General features: G+C 40.3%; 2 protein-coding genes across 3 annotated transcripts in view; both read left to right on the top strand.

Moving 5' to 3' along the window:
* The first annotated feature begins 44 nt into the window (after positions 1 to 44).
* Positions 45 to 17,987, top strand: IKZF5 (IKAROS family zinc finger 5). 2 transcript variants are annotated; one of them, XM_019988633.2, is made up of 5 exons: positions 69 to 169; positions 1,700 to 1,822; positions 11,011 to 11,207; positions 13,145 to 13,327; positions 13,923 to 17,987. In XM_019988633.2, exons 3-5 carry the CDS (start codon positions 11,075 to 11,077, stop codon positions 14,864 to 14,866), a joined length of 1,260 nt encoding a protein of 419 aa, XP_019844192.1. In that variant the 5' UTR covers positions 69 to 169; positions 1,700 to 1,822; positions 11,011 to 11,074; the 3' UTR covers positions 14,867 to 17,987. The 2 variants fall into 2 exon arrangements, with proteins under 2 accessions (XP_019844190.1, XP_019844192.1); XM_019988631.2 differs by lacking the exon at positions 1,700 to 1,822 and having other exon boundaries at positions 45 to 169.
* Positions 17,988 to 18,079: 92 nt separating this feature from the next.
* Positions 18,080 to 24,486, top strand: part of LOC109553137 (ATPase PAAT-like) — a 55,077-nt gene continuing 48,670 nt past the window's right edge. Inside the window, exon 1 of the mRNA XM_070781045.1 lies at positions 18,080 to 18,171. The gene's annotated coding sequence lies outside the window, so the exon portion shown is untranslated. The remainder of the gene's footprint in view (positions 18,172 to 24,486) is intronic.

Here is a 24,486-nt window from a genome sequence, read left to right as displayed (position 1 = left end):
CTTCGCTTTTTCGTTCTGCTCACGCGAGAGTTGGGCACGGCAGTGGGGCGGGAAGGGAACCGGAGACACAACAAACATGGCGGCGGCGGTGACGAAGACGGCGGGGGCGACGGCGACGGCAGCGGCGTTGAACGAGGCGGTGGGGGTTCCTCGGTGCGACTGTCAGGCGGTAAGTAGCTGGTCGTCGGCTCGGACGGCGGTGACAGGGCTGAGCAGAGCGGTTATGGAGGAGCGGCGGGGGGAAAGAGCCGGGTGTTCGCGACGGGCCGGCTGACTCCGCCCGGAACTCAGCCCCAGCGGAGGGGCGGGCGTGGTTGGTCGGTCGGTCGTTGGGGTCGCGACCCGGGACCTTCCTGACAGGAGCGCGGAGGGTGCGGTGTCTGGGCCTCCGGAGCCCCGAGGGAGCGGTGCCTGCGGTGGGGTCGCCGTCAGTTGGGGGCTTGGAGGCTCCTGCGTAGGGAGTAGCCTCTCTCGCTCTGACAGGTGGTCGCGGGGGCGGGGGCGCGCCCCGAGGTCCGCGTCATCTCTAGGTCCCTGGGCCTGGGGGCTCCGCTGAGGCGCGGGTCTCCTAGGCGTTCCGAATCCTGGTGAGGATGCCACCCCGACGCCAGTTGCGGGCTGCAGGTTGGGAGGACTTTTAAAACCTCCCGTCTTTTATCAGACAGTCCTGTCTTGATCCTTTTCTACTACTTGAGCACTCCCTCTACTTGGGGGGAGATGTGAGATGTAGGGAGGATTTTGCAACAAAGAACTGTTGAGGTTCGTGCAGGATTTAAATCTTAACGTAACTGGCTGAAGTGCGAGTAGCCAAGCCATCCACCTCCTAAGTGCTCGGTAACTGAATCTAAAGTGAAGTTAAACCGGTTCCGGCTGCCCCTAACCGTGCGGCCCAGTTAGTGTCCCCTCAGTGTGCTGTTTAGGTCCGAAGAGGATCGACTAGTGGGAAAAGAAGTACAGGCTGTTTAAGTTGTGAGCTCTGAAGAACTTCAGTTTGGAAGACACACGACTTCTTTAGAATGACTATTTAAACATCTGAGCTAACAGTTTTACAGATTCCCTTTAGTTTTGATTTATGTTGTGCATTTAACACGACTATGTATGTCAATATAATCTTGGGAGTTCGTTACAGAGAATTGAGGTGTTTGGTGTTTTTTTTACCTCCAGGGATCCCAAGAGTTTCCCAAGGAAACCCGAAGTGTTTTGAGTTGCGATAGAGGCTAATAAAGATGGGGATCAGATACGCCGTTATTAGGCGTGCCTGGTGGGTTTGTTTTTTTAAACCTTTTCCCGCAAATGTTTCCCTGTGGGGCTAGGCTAGTACCTTGTTTTCATGCAGTTACAGCTGTTTGGCCGTACTAAGCCTGAGCCTTTTAGAAGTGTACTATGAACAAATGAAATAAATTATTTAATTTAGACAAAATTTTTGCCAAAAATGAAATCTTAAGAAATCCACCAGCGGGGAAAAAAAACGATAGTCACACTGATGCATGTTGAAGCTCTTTGTTGATTAGTTGGAGCTTTTGCTGAAATTAAGCTGCTGCTTTGGTCTTTACCTTTTAGCTTAGTTTTCTGGTACTAGTAAAATTGGCACGTTATTTTATTAGCTTATTAAACCTGTGTATGCTAATTTTTTGTCACAAAGGTTTTGATTTGTGGTATATTTTTCTTTGTGGAACTCTGTATGGCTTTTCAATTTTAGTTGAAATTCCCTCCATGGCCTTTGGGAGTCCCTTGGTGTGTCTCCAGAGTAAATTTCGATTACTCTACATTTCATCAATGTTGGAGTGGCAAGAAAAAGGAGGAACTGATTTGGGGTGAAAAGGTTAGATTGCATACATCTTTGTTTCTTCCAACGTGTTTTTATTTATGTTTTATAATTTCTCAAAGCCTCATAATGTCCCTTTTCCCTTTGAAGAACTTGCTTTTTTGACAGTTATGTAACCAGAGGAAATGTGTTCCAATTATTTCTGAAGTTCCATGTTCTCTGTACAAAGGAAGCATTTGATACGTATTCTGTAGCAATCAGTATAAAAGTATATATACATTCATTGAACTGCAGTCACTGTATGTATATAGGCTGTCTAAACCCCAAATTAAGTTATTGTAAAAGGAAGTTATTCAACTACTTTATGTAGATTAAATAAAATAGATCCTACTGCTGCCTAATCATGTTCTCAAAACCTCCTGTAGCTTATTAAAAAAATAGAGTTTGGGAGGAAGGTAGGTTAAAGAGCCCCTTCTCCTTCTCATATTACCTCTCTTTCTTATGATTGTCTTCTAATTTGCATCATGATGCCTCCGTTAGCTCCTAGTAAGAGGGCTTGTGGGTGTCTTGATGAGCAACTTCCCTTTCTTAGTTTGAGACTGAAGGAGATCAGAGGACTTGAATATCAGGACCCAGAGAAGGTCAGAGAAAAGTTTAAGTTACTTGCTTAAAGAGGTTTTTGTGTTCTTTTGGGATATCAAAACTTATTTCTTAGATGCTTCTGTCTTTCACTAGCATGGGTAATTTCTGGTTGTTTTGTAAGAACCTTATTGTGAGTTTTGAATGGGTAGTTGGGGAGAGCTGTTGGCATAAAAATAATTTAGGTGCATTCTAGCCAATTTCTATATAGACATGTATCTAGAACCTGTGGAATACCATGCCAGCTTAACTTTAATCAGAGGGATCACAGGGAGGACTCAGAATTTTGCTGTATAATAGGAAATAATAATCATGAAGTATGGTAATGAGGACATTATAGTTTGCTGATTCTGAAAGTAGATTTTTATGTTAACATTTGCAAAAGTTTTAAACACTGTCTTAGCTGCATCTCTAAATACCAGTTAATTTATGGAGTTCTTAAATTAAACATTCGGTCCTGAGACTGACGAGTACTTTATTAAAGATAGGAAGATGGTTTGGATACAAAAACCCTTAAATTTTTTTCCCTCGATATCAGGAAGTCTTCTGTGGTTTCAGAATTATTGTTCTTTTTCTAATTATTGTGATTAGAACTGCTGACTTGAACTGTAGACTCTATTCGTATTTAGGCATATCATATATACTTGCTTGTTTTATAGACTAGACCCCGCAAGGGCTTGCAAGTCTGCCGTGGGGGAGGGGTCTTGCAGGTCTGCGTGAGAGGAGGTGATGTAGGTCGAGTGGGCACAAAAATGCTTAGGGATGGAATGACAGTTTTTAAATCATTGCAGGATATCTGTGGTTATAAACCATATCGATATATTTAAAATTCTTAAGAATAGAGTTTCTCTCAAGTTTACAGTGTTCAGTTCAGTCGCTTAGTCAAGTCCAACTCTTTGCAACCCCATGGACTGCAGCACACCAGGCCTCCTCGTCCATTACCAGCTCCTGGAGTTTACTCAAACTCATGTCCATTGAGTTGGTGATGCCATCCAAACCATCTCATCCTCTGTCGTCCCCTTCTCCTCCTGCCTTCAGTCTTTTCTCAGCATCAGGGACTTCTCAAATGAGTCAGTTCCTCATATCAGGTGGCCAAAGTATTGGAGTTTTTCAGCTTCAGCATCAGTCCTTCCAGTGAATATTCAAGACTGATTTCCTTTAGGATGGACTGGTTGGATCTCCTTGCAGTCCAAGGGACTCTCAAGAGTCTTCTCCAACACCACAGTTCAAAAGCATCAATTCTTCGGCGCTCAGCTTTCTTTATAGTCCAACTCTCACATCCATACGTGACTACTGGAAAAACCATAGCTTTGACTAGACAGACCTTTGTTAGTAAAGTAACGTCTCTGCTTTTTAATATACTGTCTAGGTTGGTCATAACTTTTCTTCCACGGAGCAAGCGTCTTTTAATTTCATGGCTGCAGTCACCATGCGCAGTGATTTTGGAGCCCCCAAAAATAAAGTCTCTGACTGTTTCCATTGTTTCCCCATCTGTTTGCCATGAAGTAATGGGACCAGATGTCATGATCTTTGTTTTCTGAATGTTGAGCTTTAATAAAGCCAACTTTTTCACTCTCCTCTTTCACTTTCATCAAGAGGCTCTTTAGTTCTTTGCTTTCTGCCATAAGGGTGGTGTCATCTGCATATCTGAGGTTATTGATATTTCTCCCAGCAATCTTGATTCCAGCTTGCGCTTCATCCAGTACAGTGTTTCTCATGATGTACTCTGCATATAAGTTGAATAAGCAGGGTGACAATATACAGCCTTAACGTACTTCTTTCCTGATTTGGAACCAGTCTGTTGTTCCATGTCCAGTTCTTACTGTTGCTTCTTGACCAATGTCTTCCCTTTTTTCATTGGCATCCTTTGTGGTTGTTTTTTTAAGTCCATCGTGCATTTTGATTGAAAATCAAATTTATGGCGGGGAACAGAGTGAAATTTGTAATGTGACAATGTGATAATAGCCAGGACTGTCAGAATATGCCAGCCATCCTCTGTGATTAGGCTCATTTGTGTTCTTAAAACTTGAGACACATGTATAAAAATGTCCTGCATTTTTTCCCTGCAGTCTTGTGCATTTTCCCCCCTGCCTTGTCGTGTGTAGTTTAGCAGTGTTATGCTTTCTAATCAGGATTTGGTAAAATTTATCTTGCTTGTTTAAGAAGTATATTCAGATACTTTCCAGTGGAAACATCAGTTTTTATATGAAGTGATCGGCAAAAAGTGATGCTAAGTTGAAATGAAACAGGAGGATTTCTTTCTAAACCACAGCCTTTATAATTAGAACACAATCTGTAGGGCCTTAACAGCTTTTATATTTAAAAAAAACAATTTCCCAGATCTTATTCTTTTCTATTTTTTTTGGGTGGGGAGCCTTTACCTGTGTTGACTGGCAGTAGTAATAGCAGGCATTCTTGCGTTCTTGATTCTAGAGGGAATGCATCTAAATTTTCTCCCTTAGTTGTGATGTAGATTTTCGGAAGTTAGCCTTTAGCAGCTTGAGGAAGTTTGTTGTTTCTTTGTACCCAGTGCTGCTACTCTGTTTTTCTATGTGGGTTGGCAGTCTTTTCTCACTAGAAATTTCCTATTACTCCCTTTGTCTTTGAGGTTTTAAAATTTCACAATAATGTGTCTAAGTGTTATTTTATTACATGTTCTATTTTGCACTCTGCTCCCTTTCAGATTGAAATGAAAGAAATCTTTAATTCTGGAAATTTCTTGATCATTTCTTTAAAAAGCATTTCTCTTTATTTTTCTCTATCATTTTGGAATTTATTCTGCATCTTTATCTGCTATTATTTCTTACCTTTTTATGTATATTTTTATGTTTCTCCCCATCCCTGTATATTTTGAGGTGTGTTTTTCAGGTTTATTGAGATATAATCTTACCATTTCAGTCGCTCGGTGATGTACAGTTCTTTGCTACCCCATGGACTGCAGCACACCAGGCTTCCCTGTCCATCTTCTTATAGATTATTTTTATTTTTTTGGCTACACTGTGCAGCCTGGAGGATCTTAGTTGCCTAATCAGGGATCTAACCCATGCCCCCTGCTGTGGAAGTGTGGAGTTTTAACCACTGGACCGCCAGGGAAGTCCCTATTACAGATCATTATTATTATTATTATTATATTTTTTAATTTTATTCTTGATGATCTTTTTCATTGTACCTGACTGGCCAACTTTTTCTTTTTTCCTAAGCAAAGGGCAGATTTTAAAGGACAAATAATTGGCAGAATCAAGTAAAGTCATAAATATTAATACAGTGATTAGGAAGCATAGAAAAGCAGTTCGGCCTACCAGACAGGATGGGAAAACAACTGAAGCAAACTGTTCAGAAGCCAGCAGTAATCCTTAAGACTGAGAAAGCTGAGCCAGATTAAAGTGAGTGAGTTAAAGAGGTGGCCTAAAGGAGGAAAATGAGAAGAGATGAGTTTGGGAAATTGTAAATTGATTTGGGAAATTGCAAATTGGAATATATGAATAATGGAGAAAAGTGGACCATGTTTGTTTCATTGTAACCACAGATGAGATATATAAAATGGTAACATAAGACACTTGCAATTTTGGACAGTGGGGAATTTCTTAATCTAAGGTATAACCATTTTTGGCTGCAGAAATAGCTGCTGTTGTCTGAAAACATACCATAAACTACACATCTTGCAAGATACTTACACTTATGTGTAAAACTTAAAACAGTACTACAAATTGGTACTGTTATCTCATTTTACAAAATAGGAAACTAAGGCTAGAGAAGACCCTGTTCAGAGCCTTTAAGGTAGTAGCTTTAACCTGCTGCTGCTGCTGCTAAGTCACTTCAGTCGTGTCTGATTCTAATACCACAATAATATTCTGTTCATCCAGAGGACAGACTTTCAGTAGCCTCAACTTTGTAGAAAATGGTGAAAAGAGACAGTAATAATAATGACCCCCTAGGCATCTTCTAAAAAAGGAGCAAAGAAACTATTCAAACATGTTGCCTTAAGAAAAGTGAGAATTACCTGCAGGTTCTTACTTGGCTGAATGTGTCTGGAATAAAGAACAAATTAAATGTTAGGAGAGAGGAAGGCAGGAAAGACAAAAATAAAATGTATCGATCTGGGGCCAGTGAACAAGGGAAACCAAACCAGCCCCCGTGTTCTTATTGGTTCCTCAATTCAATTCAGTTCAGTTCAGTCGCTCAGTCTCAATCGTGCCTGACTCTTTGCGACCCCATGAATTGCAGCATACCAGGCCTCCCTGTCCATCACCAACCCCCAGAGTTCACTCAGACTCACGTCCATCGAGTCAGTGATGCCGTCAAGCCATCTACATCCTCTGTCGTCCCCTTCTCTTGCCCCCAATCCCTCCCAGCATCAGAGTCCTTTCCAATGAGTCAACTCTTTGCATGAGGTGGCCAAAGTACTGGAGTTTCAGCTTCAGCATCATTCGCTCCAGAGAAATCCCAGGACTGATCTCCTTCAGAATGGACTGGTTGGACCTCCTTGCAGTCCAAGGGACTCTCAAGAGTCTTCTCCAACACCACAGTTCAAAAGCATCAATTCTTCCACGCTCAGCTTTCTTTGTAGTCCAACTCTCACATCCATACATGACCACTGGAAACACCATAGCCTTGACTAGATGGACCTTTGTTGACAAAGTAATGTCTCTGCTTTTTAATATGCTGTCTAGGTTGGTCATAACTTTCCTTCCAAGGGGTAAGTGTCTTTTAATTTCATGGCTGCAGTCACCATCTGTAGTGATTTTGGAGCCCAGAAAAACAAAATCAGCCACTGTTTCCACTGTTTCCCCATCTATTTGCCATGAAATGATGAGACTGGATGCCATGATCTTAGTTTTCTGAATGTTGAGCTTTAAGCCAACTTTTTCACTCTCCTCTTTCACTTTCATCAAGAGGCTCTTTAGTTCTTCACTTTTTGCCATGAGGGTGATGTCATCTGCATATCTGAAATTATTGCTGTTTCTCCCAACAATCTTCATTCCAGCTTGTGCTTCCTCCAGCCCAGCGTTTCTCATGTTGTACTCTGCATATAAGTTAAGTAAGCAGGGTGACAATATACAGCCTTGACGAACTACTTTTCCTATTTGGAACCAGTCTGTTGTTCCATGTCCAGTTCTAACTGTTGCTTCCTGACCTGCATATAGGTTTCTCAAGAGGCAGGTCAGGTGGTCTGGTATGCCCATCTCTTTCAGAATTTTCCACAGTTTATTGTGATCCACACAGTCAAGGCTTTGGCATAGTCCATAAAGCAGAAATAGATGTTTTTCTGGAACTCTCTTGCTTTTTCCATGATCCAGCGGATGTTGGCAATTTGATCTCTGGTTCCTCTACTTTTCTAAAACCAGCTTGAATATCTGGAAGTTCACAGGTCACGTATTGCTGAAGCCTGGCTTGGAGAATTTTAAGCATTACTTTACTAGCGTGTGAGATGAGTGCAATTGTGCCGTAGTTTGAGCATTCTTTGGCGTTGCCTTTCTTTGGGATTGGAATGAAAACTAATTGTTGTGTAACACAATCAATAGTAGCAACACTGTCAAGTTAGTCTATTTCTAGTAGATTTCTAGTTAAAGTTAATTAAAATAGAAGTTTTTGTTTTTAAAATGTTGGTCAAGTTTTCTGGGACCTCCTTGCTGGTCCAGTTTCTAAGACTCTATGCTGCCAATGCAGGGGGCCAGGCTTTGATCCCTGTCAGGGAGCTAGATCCCACATGCTGTAACTAAAGACCCTGTACGCTGCAACTAAGACCCAAAGCAGCCAAAAAAATAAAAATTTTTTTTTAAAGTTGATCACGCTTTTGTTAATTGGAAAATGTGCTTTTACCTCATTTCCACAACACTGTAATTCTTGCCACAGAAACACTTAGGCTGAAAAGGGTGGTGGCTCAGACCATAAAGAAAAGAACCCAGAGTGGTCCAAATATTCTTGAAGGAGAAAAACAACTGGTGGACTTAAATTACTGAGATATTAAGATTTTTATTACTGAGACTATGTGGTGGTAGTGTGAGGACAGACAAAAATAGGCCAATGGAACAGAATGAAGAATCCAGAAATAGCATCTCATATATCATCTGGTTTAGAAAGGTGAGAAAAGAGGCTGGTGGAGAAAGACTGGTCTATCAAATGCATGTTGCTAGGATAGTTGGATATCTCCATGGGGAGAAAAAGTGTATTTTGACTTGTAACTTTACAATACACAAAGCTCAATTCCAGATAAAAATATGAAAGGTAAAAACATAATAAAAATTTCACAAGAAAATGCAGGAGAACATCTTCATGTAAAATATAGGCAAGGATACCAGCAACTCTAAATGTAAAGGTAGGGGAGGATGGGTAAATTGGACTATATTAAGAACTTCTGTTCATCAAAAGTTACCATTAAGAAAGTGAAAAGTCGAGCCACAGAGTGTGAGAAGTTCTCAAGATATACATATCTAATAAAGGGCTTCCCTGGTGGCTAGTAAAGAATCCACCTGCAATGTGGGAGACATGGGTTCGATTCCTGGATTGGGAAGATCCCCTGGAGGAGGGCATAGCAACCTACTCCAGTATTCTTGCCTGGAGAATCCCATGGACAGAGGAGCCTGGTGGGCTACAGTCCATGGGGTTGCAAAGGGTCGGACACGTCTGAGCGACTAAGCACAGCACGATAAAGAACTCATATCCAGAATATTGTTAAGAACTCTTACATATTAATTAGATGGACAACCTGATAGAGAAATGAACAAAAGACTTGAACAGATGCTTCACTGGGTATGAAATAGAGGTTATATAAGTGGGAAGTTAACAAGTACACAGCTTAATTAATTATCAAGTCATACAAATTAAAACCAGTGTGATACCACCATACACCCATCAAGATGGCTAAAATGAAAAAGGCAAAAAAATACCTGGGCGTTGGTGAGGGTGTGTGGCAACAAGACTCTTGTTCTGCACTGATGGGAGTACAGATCGGAATACTCACTTTGAAAAACTATCTGGCATTATCTGAAGCGGAACATATGCATACCCTTTGGGCCAGCAGTTTCAGCTGTCAGGGATGTAGAGCCCTTGGTGGTACACGGCGGGGCTCCTGGCATGCTGGTAGCCTTCTGTTTCTAGACATTAGTGTTGATTTCATGGATGTGTTCATTTTGTGACAATTCACCAAGCCTCTACCCTTAGGACTGCTGTGCTTTTCTGTGTGTGTGCTATGCTTTGAGAAAAAATTAAGCATATATACTGAGACATGACTGACCTTTAGCTTTAGATGCCTACTGCTGGCTATCAAAGATAACTTTCTTAGATAGTAAATTACTCATTAAGTAGTTGGGGTTTAGGGAAAGAAATTTTTAGCATAAGGCGTATTTTAGAACATGTGCATAAATATGTTTTTATTGGAAGGAAAAACTTGTTGTCTCCTACGTGCTAGACTTCCTCAGCTTGTTTTTACTAGAAAACTTTTTGGTTATTTGATTTGTGAATTTGGGCCAAACACCTATGTGAAGACCAGTTTTTAGTTTATAATTGCAAAATCTGACATGAGAGTTTCTCTCCGTCAGCATCAGGTATTTTTTTCTTTTCTGTAAAATTTTTTTTTCTTTTTCTCAGAATGAGTAGGATGGTGAGTGGTGGTAGAGGTGGTGATTTGGATTTCTAGAGCAGGGGTCACAAAGTTTCAGCCCGTAGGCCAAACCTGGCTCTGTGCCTGCTTGGACCCTGATGAATGAAAGATTGAGGGCAGGAGGAGAAGGGGACGACAGGATAAGATGGTTGGATGGCATCACTGACTCAATGGACATGGGTTTGTGTGGACTCCAGGAGTTGGTGATGGACAGGGAGACCTGACGTGCTGTGGTTCATGGGATCGCAAAGAGTTGGACACGACTGAGCAACTGAACTGAATTGAATTTAGACCATGATCACGTTTATTCCTATACGTATTGTCTGTGGCTGCTTTTAGCTATAGTGACAGTCACAGGCTAAAATATTTCCTATCTGGCCCGTTTCAGAAAGTTTGCCACCACTGTTCTAGATCACCTACTTCTAGAGTTCTCATTCATGTGAGAATGTTGTTTTAAGACCCTTTGCTGTGTGATATGGTAGTCACTAGCCACATGTAGCTATTTCACTTTTAAATTAAACAAAACTCAAGTCATTTGTATGAGCCGCATTTGAGCACTCAGTAGCTGCATGTGGCGAGTGGCACCTGTACCGGCCAGCGCAGGCACTGGTACAGTGCCGTGGTACGGACGGCACCATGGGCATCGTCCAGAAGTTCTCTCCACCAGCCCTGTTTGAGCCACTTGGTTTCTCTACTGTCTCCTGCAATGATAATCCCTGCTGATATGCCGATTTCTTTCATCTGGGTTTTTCTTTTTGTAATTTCTTTCCATCCATTCAAACTAAGTTTGTATCCCAGTTTATTTAAATATTAAATATATGACTTGTTGACTGTTTTTTGTATGTCCTCTTTAGTTCACCAGGAAGATTATAAGGTATTTAAAAGCAGGGACTGTGTTCTCTTGCTTTGTAGTACCTGGCCCATAATAATCTTCGTCAGTGTTGTTGTTTTAATACATACTGCATCTCCCTAAATAGTGTAAAATTATTTTATTTTCCCCCTATAGGTATAACGAACTGTAAACTCCAGAAATATTCATATATATACACATATATATATCAAAATCAAAGATGGGTGAGAAGAAACCGGAGCCTTTGGACTTTGTGAAAGATTTCCAGGAATACCTAACTCAGCAGACCCATCATGTCAACATGATTTCTGGATCAGTTAGTGGGGACAAAGAAGCAGAGGCTCTTCAGGGAGGTAGATTCCTCTTAATACCATTAAATAATTCATTTTTTATACATGTAATGTTTGTGTGTTGTTATCCATAGTATGAAGCCACTGTTGCTCGCTAATGTGAATCATTCTCTTTTGGGCAGAAGATGGGCAGTTTTTTTCCCCCTTCTTTAAACGGGTCAGGTTTTGCTGAGGGAGAGGACCCCCCCACCTCCCGCCCCCGCCCCCACCCCAGAGCTCACCCTGGGGTCCAGAGATGCGTTCTCTCCTGTGCAAAAGTTGGGGTTTCTAAATTTCCTTCCCATTCTCCAGGTTCCATTAGCTAACAGTGGGTACAAGGAGCCCAAAGGGAGTCCATCTTCACTACACAAGGCCTTTGTATTAGACCTGAGACAAAATAGAGGTTTCTGTTTCTTCTCTTAAAATGAAGAGAGGGCCCACCATGTGTGCTCACCTAGGAGGTGAAACTAGCCAAGAGAAAGCAGTGAGTACTTGAACCTGTCCTGTCTGCCCTACAGAGAGACCGGCGGGTTTGCTCCCACACGAAGACTGGGGTCTCTTCCTGACCCTCGCTCGGGAGGCAGCAAACTGCAGCCTGTGGGCCCCATCTGGACTGCTGGTGTGGTTGCTAAGAGTGGTTTCTACATTTGTAAATGGTTGGTGGGAAAAAGAAAAATAATGTCATGACACATGAAAATTAACACGAAATTTAAACTTCAGCATCCATAGTTTTACTGAAACATAGCCATGCTTGCTGACCTATTTTCTATAACTGTTTTTGAGTTATAGCAGCAGAGTCGAGTAGCTGTGAGAGACCCCGTGGCCCACAAAGCCTGTATTTGCTATCTGACCCTTGTGGGAAAAGTATGCTAACCTTTGACCTAGATGGCCTAGGGCTTTGTAATCCAGGGACCAGCAACAGCAGAGAGCTGGTGAGAAATGCAAACCATCAGGTCCCACCCCAGATCTACTGTATCAGTAGGTGTATTTTAATACACTCCCCAAGTGATTCCATATGCATGTAAAATTTTGGAAGTCACTGCCTTAGAAAAGCAATGGGAGAAAGGGGGACACTGAGCCTTGTTGTCCCTCCTGTGCAATGGACCCATTGGATTTTGGACTTGCACCAACCAGCAAAGTCCCTTCTCTCCTCCTGGTGAGGTTTGGAGGAAGCCGTAGAGCAGAGGGCTCAAACTGTCCATACATCCATGGCTGCCTCCTGAAGATGGCGTAGAAGTGCTTTTCCCATGAAATTGGAGGAATAGACACTCCCTCTTAATGCTCTAGTGTACAATTCCTGGACTCAGATCCGAGAGAGCAGGGTTGTAGTCCCCACCATCTGCTGGTTTTCCAGACCTGAGCACTTGCTCCTTCAGTTTACCTATACAAAGTAGTTGATTAAAATTGAACAGCAGAACATCTGTTAACTGAAATTCTTACAGGTTATAACATCCAGAGATATCAGGTACAATATTCCCCTTTATGTGCTTAATTAGAATTTTAAGATCCTAAATGCAACCCAGGGTCTAGAACATAGATGTAAGCTGAGTGGAACTATAAAACTCAACATGAATTACTCTAGATTAAATAGACTAGGATTTGTGAAGATGATCATGACAGCCCATTGTATTTGTAGAAGCGGCTAGAATCTTAAACATGTAATTGCCATCACTGTTTACTCCCCTTTTCTCCTTACCTGTCAGATAAAGGTAATGCCCTGTTCTCTTCCTCAAAAGCACATTGAGCACTGATATGTGTTAGTGATTTGAGACCCCCCTCATATGATGCTGCTTTTGTATGGAATTAATGTCAGTTCAGAAAGACTGTGTGATTTTTGTGAATTTAACTTTTATGCAAAGTGACCTGTCAGTTTATGAAAGATTTCCTACCACTCAACACTAAATTGCTAAATTGAGTTGATGCTGAGATGAATAATTTCTTTTGCTATACTTTGTTTGTAGCTGGAACAGATGGTGATCAAAATGGACTTGATCACCCATCTGTTGAAGTTTCCCTGGATGAAAACTCAGGAATGTTAGTAGACGGGTTTGAAAGGACCTTTGATGGAAAGCTCAAGTGTCGGTATTGCAACTATGCCAGCAAAGGCACCGCCCGGCTCATTGAACACATTAGAATTCACACAGGTAACAGAGAAGGGGCTGGAGAGGGGCCAAGGAGGGCAGGTTGATCTGTCATATAAATAGTTGTGATTGTTTGAAAATGAAGGTTGATGTAAGGTTTGAGTAAATGGAGAAGTGAATCCAGTTTTATAAAGCAATAGCATGACAGCATACAAGGAAGGAAGGTCCCTTGTAAGCTTTCCCTTCCTTAGCTATCTTCCTTTGTGATCTAAACTCAGTATCTGTCAGCTTCTCATGTTGGCCAGCTTAATGCTGAAGGCAGAATGAAGGATAAATATATTTATCTTTATCCTGTCTAAGTGCATTGCCATTGCAGACTAGGGAGGAGGTTTCTGTAAAATTGCAGGCAACACTGCTAACCCTTAGACGTTGCCTTAGCCATCCCTTCTGTGAAAGGAATATATTCCACTAGTCAGTATAGTATGAAGATTGTTGTATGCAGCTTCTTTAACGGATTTTAATAATCTTTTGTACATGTGTGTATTTCCGAAAAGCATTTTATTTTTGATGAGTTTCTAAATAATGAATGGACAAAATATGAAACTTTTCATAAATGAGCTACTCCTGCAGTTTCTCTCCCATTTTTCCTTTTAAACAGGTGAGAAACCTCATCGATGTCACTTGTGTCCATTTGCATCTGCCTATGAGCGTCATCTGGAAGCCCACATGCGTTCCCATACAGGAGAAAAACCATACAAATGTGAATTGTGTTCCTTCCGCTGCAGTGACCGAAGCAACCTGTCCCATCATCGAAGGCGCAAGCATAAAATGGTACCAATTAAAGGTACTAGGTCTTCCTTAAGCAGCAAGAAAATGTGGGGGGTTTTACAGAAGAAAACTAGCAACCTGAACTATAGCAGAAGAGCACTCATCAACTTAAGCCCACCTTCCATGGTGGTTCAGAAGCCAGACTACCTTAATGATTTTACCCACGAAATCCCAAATATCCAGACTGACTCCTATGAAAGTATGGCGAAAACTACACCAACTGGAGGCCTGCCAAGAGACCCCCAAGAACTCATGGTCGACAACCCTTTAAACCAGCTCTCAACTCTAGCTGGACAGCTGTCCAGTTTGCCACCTGAAAACCAAAACCCCGCGTCCCCTGACGTAGTTCCCTGCGCCGAGGAGAAGCCCTTCATGATGCAGCAGCCCTCCGCCCAGGCAGTGGTTTCTGCCGTGTCAGCAAGTCTTCCTCAGAGCTCCTCTCCCGCCAGCCCAGAGCCTCGGCCGCCACACGGCCAGAGGAACTACAGTCCGGTGGCAGGGCCGAGCAGTGAGCCAAGTGCCCACACAAGTACTCCAAGCATGGGAAACAGCCAGCCGAGCACTCCAGCTCCCACCCTGCCAGTCCAGGACCCGCAGCTTCTCCACCACTGCCAGCACTGTGACATGTACTTTGCCGATAATATCCTTTACACTATTCACATGGGATGTCATGGGTATGAAAATCCTTTTCAGTGTAACATATGTGGGTGCAAATGTAAAAACAAGTATGATTTTGCCTGTCATTTTGCAAGAGGGCAACATAACCAACACTGAACACAATCACACTCTGCTTTCCTCGCTTGGCCTTTTTGTGTTTTGCAGTTTACTGTTGTTTTTTGTGGGGGAGGGGTGGGGTGGTGTCATCCCTAATAAGGTGTCTGCTAATTTAAAGTTTTATACATACAGAGTATAAGTTTGACAGTGGAAACAAAATGTCCGTTTTCTTTTTTCATAGAAGCCTCATCAGGGTCATTTATGTATTAGAAGAGTTGGACACATTGGTATCTTAACTTTTTTCCTTTCATTTAGACATTTGAGAATTTGAGTACAATCATAATCTTACAAGTGGTTATTTAAATTTCTCACATTTACAGTCCATAAAAACGTCAAGGCTGATGGATACTCTTGGTATTTCAACATCTAAATTACAGCTAGGTGTTATTTCTGCCATAATTTCAAAATGGTAGAATAAATTACTTTCTCTTTCAAAATCTATTCCAACTTATTTCAATGATATTTAGAGGAATTGCCTTTGAAATTGCCCTTAATTAAAAATTAGTTAACGTAGCTTAGTTGTTAAATTAAGTTGTTTAATTTCAACTGGTAATAGTAAAGCAGTATCAGTGTAGTAAATCTTTCTTTTTTCCATAAGGGCAAATGTAAAACATTTAATTCTTTTAAAATTAAAGTTATAAATATATGAAGTAAAATTTCTGAAAATAAATGAAACTTTAAAACTGTAAATTGAAAGTGGAGTTTAATATTTAAAATACCTGCTTATTCAGCTTCTAGTTTAAACAGCAGTTTTCCATTGTATTCTTTTTATTGTAATTTATTTTAAAAACTACCAGTAAGTACTCCAGAACGCTAGAAATATCAGAGGGTTATCTATGAAGATGCCTTTTTTCCTTTTAATTTGAATTTTTCATTTAAATCTTCATTCTAATGTTACATATGAATTTTACAACCAAACTGAGAATCTGTTATTCCTTCCATTCCTTTGATGACCAAAGAGGTACAGTGGAAGTCATCCATCTTATTCCTAGGAAATGTGGTCCTTCCAAACAAAAAAAAATCTGAAGTTTCCTTTTCCTGCCTTCTATCCATGTATTGCCCATAATTTTCAAGAAAAGGTAGATATAGAAACAAACGGGAAAATGTGTTGGTGAAGTAACATTTACAAAAATGAGAACATATGTCCACAACATTCTATTCTCCTCTTCAGAATTGGCTATTTAAGATATTTTCTGTGAATTCAAGTTATAACACTTACTTGCAGTTTTGCCAGTCTTTCATGTACAGCAAGAAAACTATATGAAAACTGTGAACTGAATCGTCGCCTTAGTAGAAGAGGATATAGATATAAAAATGCATTTAAACATATTTGTTTACAAAAATAAAACTTGCTATATAAATCTAGAATAATTTTGAATAGGAGGCTGTTGTTTTTATATTGTGTAATAACTAGCTTACTCTGAGGACAGCTTGGTCAAACAATAAAATATATTGTTACTAACTGTTGGTTTCTGTGTACTTTGCAAAATTTTTATTTTTAATTTGGTTCAATTCTTGAAAGTGTTACTAATTGGCTTCTTAAAGCAAACATTTTAATTATTAAGCATTAACTAAAAAGGACTTCTACTCTTAAAGTAAGTGAAAGGGAAATATTGGTGGTATCTGTCCACAAAAACCCCCAAGTGCCAAGTTAATGGATATTTTGCTCTCTCTTCCAAATACTACAAAGCCATTAAAATGAGTTCTTGTGGTTTAATCTGGTCTCCACTGCACTGTGGAAAGAGCAGCACTGAGGAGTTTCTCTAGACAGCGCTCCTTGTCAGTCTGAGGCCTGTGAATCTCCAGTCTGCAGTCTCTTCTGCTCTGTTGCTTGGAGTTCTTGCCCCTCGGATCAGTTTTAGAGCAGCCTTTTGCAAATGTGTAACTTGACCCTCATATGTATATACTGTCAGAAACAGGGTGCTGTCATTTGGACGCTTTTGTATTTATTTTTTTCTTCTATTTTATTCTTCATATAAAAGCAATACCACAAAATAGAAAATGGAAGTTTTCATTAAACAAAAAGGAAGAACTAATGTTAAAAACAGTTTATTAACTGTATATTCTGGGCCAAACAGTGACAAATATGGTTTGTTTGTTTTTTTTCCTGACAATTAAAGATGCTTTGAAAGAGCATTTTAGTTAAGATAATTTTTTCATAATTACAAACTAGAATGTATAATGTTAAAATTCCTATGACTTAAAGAGCATAGTTGTATTCCAAAGGTATCAGTGCTTGAAAGCTACAGTTAATTCTAAATGCACTAATGTTTTTGAAGCAAATCTAACTTAGAAACTTTTTTAGTATTGTATATTTAAAAATATTTAGGATTTTATTTAAATTTTTTGAGAATTCTGTATTGGAAAGATATTATCTTCCATTAAGTATTGAATATGTTTCTCCCATTTTATTTTTAATCATATATTTTATAGAAATGAGTTGATAAAAGTTTAACATGCACTATTTATAATACTTTGCTGATAACAGGCAATGTTTTGAAACTAAATTTATTTTTGTTCAGTGAACATAAGTTTAGATTTTTAAAGTTGGTAGATAATTTATCTCCACTAATATTTTTTTAAGAAACTGTGATGAGATTAACAGGGAATAATTTTATTTCAGATTTTTATTAATATAGTATGTAGCTACAACTTCTTGAAACTCAAGTAAAGGCTAGACTTTTACTTTGAAAAAATTTAATTGGATATTTTCCAGTGCTGTCTCATTTTAGAAATGTGTTTGCTATTCATCTGCAGAACTGTTTGACAAAGGGAATATTACCTAAAAAAATGTCCAGAGATAAACCTCATTTAAGTTCTACAAAAATATTTATCAAATGGAAATATTATTTTTAAGAAATTCCCTGCTAAGGACTTTTCATTAAGTAGTCTTAGAGGTTATATGATTTCTTGAACTTGGTTTCATTAATATGTACTTTGATGTAAAGAACGTATTTTGTATGTAAAATATAAAACTTGAGTATGGTTGCAGAACACACTATATTGTTTAGGGATTCCAGAGAGCAGTTTAATGCTGAAATAACTCTATCTAGTATGTAGTTCATATTGTGAATGAAGCTTTGCTTTTGTAATGTATGAATAAAAAAATCACACTTTCTAATGGATCTCGATTTTTCTTTTTTGAAAACTAGGATCCAGTTTTGTTAATATTTTTTCAGTATGTCAATGTTAATTTTTTTTTTTTTTTTTTTTACAGAAAAGGTTTTATGGCTACATTGGTTTGGATTTGTAGAAAGCCTTACCCATGAGAAGATCTGTCACATGAGTTACCAACAACAAAAATGGTAACGTAATTAGCGTTTTGTCTCCTTCCTAATTTCTCTTTATTTAAGGTGTAACCCCCTTAAAGTGTTGTGGCACAGGAATGAGGAAGGCTTCCTCTGCTGCTCAATTATTCGTGTCATGTTGGGGTCCTTTAATGGACCGGAACCTGGTGGTCTGGAGACAACTGATAAGAAAGTGAAGGAGAGTGAGGCTGATATTCCTTGGTTTACGCAGAAAGCCAGTAAAGCCCCTGACATGGCGCCCTCTCGATGGGGTGAAGGCGCAGAGCACCTTCTCGAGAGGGTCTTAGAAGCCCGGGCAGGAAAGTGAACTCAGAGAGCCTGTGTGCTCCAGGGGATCAGCCTGAAAGAGAGAGGGGGAGAGAGAGAGAGAAAGCAAGACACGGGGACCAAAGCTCTGATGGCGCAAAGGTGTCTTATTCAACATTGTGTAGGTATTTATACTGTCTTACAAGATAGCTATTTTCAGCAGAGATAAAATCAAAACTTACAAGTTATCAAGGAACCATGAGGTCATGCATATGAAAGAGATAAGGTTGTAAATAATCACTTTTACCATATGGTTCATAAGAAGGAAGAGGGTGCTTGTCACCGTATAGAAAAAATAATGAAGGAAATGCCTGGATTCCTAAGCCCCAAGGAGAGGAGCTTGCCTCTCCTCTTAATTCCTGAATATTCACGAATTAATAAGGAACAGAAAATTTCCTGACAGATCCAAAACAGCACACAAATGTTGTTAAATGCTTCCTGACAATGTCACATCTGACAAGTGACTGATTGAAGGAGTTTCTATTATGACAAATGAACTGATTTTTTTCCTTCTCTTACTTCACTCAATATGACATTTTAGGTGATGTTGCTGCAAATGGCCTTATTTCATTCTTAATGGCTGAGTAACATTCGAGTTGGACTATAAAGAAAGCTGAGCGCCAAAGAATTCGTGGGGTCGCAGAGTCGGACACGACTGAGTGACTGAACTGAACTGAACATTCCATTGTATATATGCACCATATCTTTGTCCATTCCTCTGTTCATGGACATTTAGATTCCTTCCATGTCTTGGCTATTATAAACAGTGCTGCAGTGAACATTCAGTTCAGTTCAGGCTCAGTCGAGTCTGACTGTTTGTACATATATACAATGGAATGTTCAGTTCAGTTCAGTCACTCAGTCGTGTCCGACTCTGCGACCCCACGAATTCTTTGGCGCTCAGCTTTCTTTATAGTCCAACTCGAATGTTACTCAGCCATTAAGAATGAAATAAGGCCATTTGCAGCAACATCACCTAGAATGTCATATTGAATGAAGTAAGAGCAGGAAATAAAATCAGTTCATTTGTCATAATAGAAACTCCTTCAATCAGTCACTTGTCAGATGTGACATTGTCAGGAAGCATTTAACAGCATGACTCTTTGTCAGACTGGGCTGGAAGAAACACAAGCTGGAATCAAGATTGCCGGGAGAACTGTCAATAACCTCAGATATGCAGATGACACCACCCTTATGGCAGAAAGTGAAGAGGAACTAAAAAGCCTCTTGATGAAAGTGAAAGAGGAGAGTGGAAAAATTGACTTAAAGCTCAACATTCAGAAAACTAAGATCATGGCATCTGGTCCCATTACTTCATGGCAAATAGATGGGGAAACAGTGGAAACAGAATTTATTTTGGGGGGGCTCTAAAATCACTGCAGATGGTGATTGCAGCCATGAAATTAAAGACGCTTACTCCTTGGAAGGAAAGTTATGACCAACCTAAATAGCATATTAAAAAGCAGACACATTGCTTTGCCAACAAAGGTCCGTCTAGTCAAGGCTATGGTTTTTCCAGTGGTCATGTATGGATGTAAGAGTTTCTTCACATATCTGTGAAGAAAGCTGAGTGCCGAAGAATTGATGCTTTTGAACTGTGGTATTGGAGAAGACTCTTGAGAGTCCCTGGACTGCAAGGAGATCCAACCAGTCCATTCTACGGGAGATCAGTCCTGGGTGTTCATTGGAAGGACTGATGCTGAAGCTGAAAGTCCAATACTTTGGCCACCTCATGTGAAGAGTTGACTCATTGGAAAAGACTGATGCTGGGATGGATTGGGGGCAGGAAGAGAAGGGGATGACAGAGGATGAGATTGCTGGATGGCCTCACTGACTCGATGGACATAAGTTTGAAACTCCGGGAGTTGGTGATAGACAGGGAGGCCTGGCGTGCTGCGATTCATGGGGTCACAAAGAGTCAGACGCAACTGAGCGACTGAACCGAACTGAAGGAACCTCCATATTGTTTTCCATAGTGGCTGTACCAATTTACATCGTCACCAACAGTGAGAATTTATATTCTCACCAATTTAAATTCTCTCCACACCCTCTCCAGCATTTCTTGTTTGTGGAGTTTTTGATGACAGCCACTCTGGCTGCTGTGAGGTGGTATCTCATTGTAGTTTTGATTTGCATTTCTCTAATAACTAGCAATGTTGAACATTTTTTCATGTAATGTTGGACATCTGTCCTCTTTGGATAAATGTCTATTCAGGTTGTCTGCCTATTTTTTGAGTAGGTTGTTTGTTTTGATGCTATTAAGTGTCAAGCTGTTTCTAAGTTTTGGAGACTTCACCCCATATCAGTCACAAAATTTGCAAGTATTTTCTCCCAGTCTGTGGGTTGTCTTTTCATTTTATTTCCTTTGCAAAAGTTTTTGAGTTTTAAGTAGGTCTCATTCGTTTATTTTTGCTTTTATTTCCATTATTCTGGGAGATGGATCAAAAATGATGTTGCTGTGATTTATGTCAGAGAGTGTTCTGCCTATGTTTTCCTCTTAAGAGTTTTATAGTGTCCAGTCTCATATTTGGGTCTTTAATCCATTTTGAGCTTATTTTTGTATATGGAGTTAAGGAATGATCTAATTTCATTTTTTTTAAATGTGGTAGTCCAGTTTTCCCAGCACCATTTGTTGAAGAGGCTGTCTTTTCCAACACTGTGTAGTCCTGCCTCTTTTGTCATAGATTGACTATAGTTGCGTTGGGCTTATTTCTGAGTTTTCTATCCTGTTCCAGTGATCTATATTTCTGTTTTCCTGCCAGTACCATACTGTTTTGATGACGAGCTTTGTAGTATAGTCTGACATCAGGGAGCCTAATTCCACCAACTCTGTTTTCTTTTTCTCCCCCTCCAAGATTGCTTTGGCTGTTCAGGGTCTTTTGTGTCTCCATACAAATTTTGAGATTTTCTGTTCTAGTTCTGTGAAAAATGCCATTGGTAATTTGACAGGGATTGCATTGAATCTGTAGATTGCTGTAAGTAGTATAGTTATTTTGACAATATTGATTCTTCTAATCCACAAACATGGTATATCTTTCCATTTGTTTATGTCCTCTTTGATTTCTTTCATCAGCATCTTATAGTTTTCAGACTAAAGGTCTTTTGTCTCCTTAGTGAAGTGAAGTGAAGTTGCTCAGTTGTGTCCGACTCTTTGCAACCCCATGGACTGTGTAGCCTACCATGCTCCTCTCTCCATGGGATTTTCCAGGCAAGAGTACTAGAGTGGGTTGCCATTTCCTTCTCCAGGGGATTTTCCTGACCCAGGTATCAAACCCACGTCTCTTGCATTGTAGGCAGATGCTTTACCATCTGCGCCACCAGTCTCCTTAGGTAGGTTTATTCCTAGGTATGTTATTCTTTTTGATGCAATGGTAAATGAAATTGCTTCTTGAATTTCTCCTTCTGATCTTTCGTTGTTAGTGTGTAGAAATGCAACAGATTTCTTCTATTAATTTTGTAACATGCAACTTTACCAAATTCATTGATGAGCTCTAGTAGTTTTCTGGTAGCATCTTTAGGATCTTCTATGTACAGAACCACCTGACCTGCCTTTTGAGAAACCTATATGCAGGTCAGGAAGCAACAGTTAGAACTGGACATGGAATAACGGACTGGTTCCAAATAGGAAAAGGAGTACATCAAGGCTGTATATTGTCACCCTGCTTATTTAACTTCTATGAAGAGTACATCATGAGAAATGCTGGGCTGGAAGAAGCACAAGCTGGGATCAAGATTGCCAGGAGAAATATCAATAACCTCAGATATGCAGATGACACCACCCTTATGGCAGAAAGTGAAGAGGAACTAAAAAGCTTCTTGATGAAAGTGAAAGAGGAGAGTGAAAAAGTTGGCTTAAAGCTCAACATTCGGAAAACTAAGATCATGGCATCTGGTTCCATCACTTCATGGGAAATAGATGGGGAAACAGTGTCAGACTTTATTTTTGGGGGGCTCCAAAATCACTGCAGATAGTGACTGCAGCCATGAAATTAAAAGACACTTACCCCTTGGAAGGAAAGTTATGACCAACCTAGACAGCATATTAAAAAGCAGAGACATTACTTTGTCAACAAAGGTCCGTCTAGTCAAGGCTATGGTTTTTCCCGTGGTCATGTATGGATGTGAGAGTTGGACTGTGAAGAAAGCTGAGTGTCGAAGAATTGATGCTTTTGAACTGTGGTGCTGGAGAAGACTCTTGAGAGTCCCTTGGACTGCAAGGAGATCCAACCAGTCCATTCTAAAGGAGATCAGTCCTGGGTGTTCTTTGGAAGGAATGATGCCCATATGGTTTTTATTCTTCAATTTGTTGGTATGATGTATCACAATGATTGATTTGCAGATGCTGAAGAATCTTTGCCTCCCTGGGATAAGTCCCAGGGATTCACCACTTGATCATGGTATATGAACTTTTTAATGTATTGTTGGATATGGATTGCGAGTATTTAGCTGACGATTTTTGCATCTGTGTTCATCAGTGATATTGGCCTGTAATTTTTACTTTTTGTGGTATCTTTGTCTGGTTTTGATATCAGGGTTATGGTGGTCTCTTAAAATGGGTTGGGAAGTTTTCCTTCCTCTGTGACTTTTTGGAACAGTTTCAGAAGGATAGTTGTTAACTCTTCTCTTGATAAAATTTGCCTGTGAAGCCATCAGGTCCTCGACTTTTGTCTGCTGGGAGGTTTTTAATCATGGTTTGAATTTCAGTGCTTGTGATTGGTCTGCTCATATTTTCTATTTCTTCCTGGTTCAGTCTAGGGAGATTGTACCTTTCTAAGAATTTGTCCAAAGAATGGACTAATTTTTTTTTTTAACAGGTATTTCAGTTCATTTCAGTTCAGTCGCTCAATCGTGTCCGACTCTTTGCAACCCCATGAAGCGCAGCACGCCAGGCCTCCCTGTCCATCACCAACTCCCGGAGTCCACCTAAACCCATGTCCATCGAGTCGGTGATGCCATCCAACCATCTCATCCTCTGTCGTCCCCTTCTCCTCCTGCCCTCAATCTTTCCCAGCATTAGGGTCTTTTCAAATGAGTCAGCTCTTCACATCAGGTGACCAAAGTATTGGAGCTTCAGCTTCAACATCAGTCCTTCCAATGAACACCCAGGACTGATCTTTAGGATGGACTGGTTGGATCTCCTTGCAATCGAAGGGACTCTGAAGAGTCTTCTCCAACACCACAATTCAAAAGCATCAATTCTTCGGCACTCAGCTTTCTTCATAGTCCAACTCTCACATCCATACATGACCACTGGAAAAACAATAGCCTTGACTAGACGGACCTTTGTTGACAAAGTAATGTCTCTGCTTTTTAATATGCTGTCTAGGTTGGTCATAACTTTCCTTCCAAGGAGTAAGCATCTTTTAATTTCATGGCTGCAGTCACCATCTGCAGTGATTTTGGAGCCCCCCCAAAATAAAGTCTGACACTGTTTCCACTGTTTCCCCATCTATTTGCCATGAAGTGATGGGACTGGATGCCATGATCTTAGTTTTCTGACTGTTGAGCTTTAAGCCAACTTTTTCACTCTCCTCTTTCACTTTCATCAAGAGGCTCTTTAGTTCTTCACTTTCTACCATAAGCATGGTGTCATCTGCATATCTGAGGTTATTGATATTTCTCCCAGCAAACTTGATTCCAGCTTGTGCTTCCTCCAGCCCAGCATTTCTCATGATGTACTCTGTATAGAAGTTAAAAAAGCAGGGTGACAATATACAGCCTTGACGCTCCTTTTCCTATTTGGAACCAGTCTGTTCCATGTCCAGTTCTAACTGTTGCTTCCTGACCTGCATACAGGTCAAGAGGCAGGTCAGGTGGTCTGGTATGCCCATCTCTTTCAGAATTTTCCACAGTTTATTGTGATCCACACAGTCAAAGGCTTTGGCATAGTTAATAAAGCAGAAATAGATGTTTTTCTGGAACTCCTGCTTTTTCCATGATCCAGCGGATGTTGGCAATTTGATCTCTGGTTTCTCTGCCTTTTCTAAAACGAGCTTGAACATCTGG

The sequence above is a fragment of the Bos indicus genome, chromosome 26 (genome assembly GCF_029378745.1).
Source record: "Bos indicus isolate NIAB-ARS_2022 breed Sahiwal x Tharparkar chromosome 26, NIAB-ARS_B.indTharparkar_mat_pri_1.0, whole genome shotgun sequence".
NCBI classification, from domain to species: Eukaryota; Metazoa; Chordata; class Mammalia; order Artiodactyla; family Bovidae; genus Bos; species Bos indicus.
Note: the sequence above shows the minus strand (reverse complement) of the source record. Positions and strands in the feature narration are given on the sequence as shown.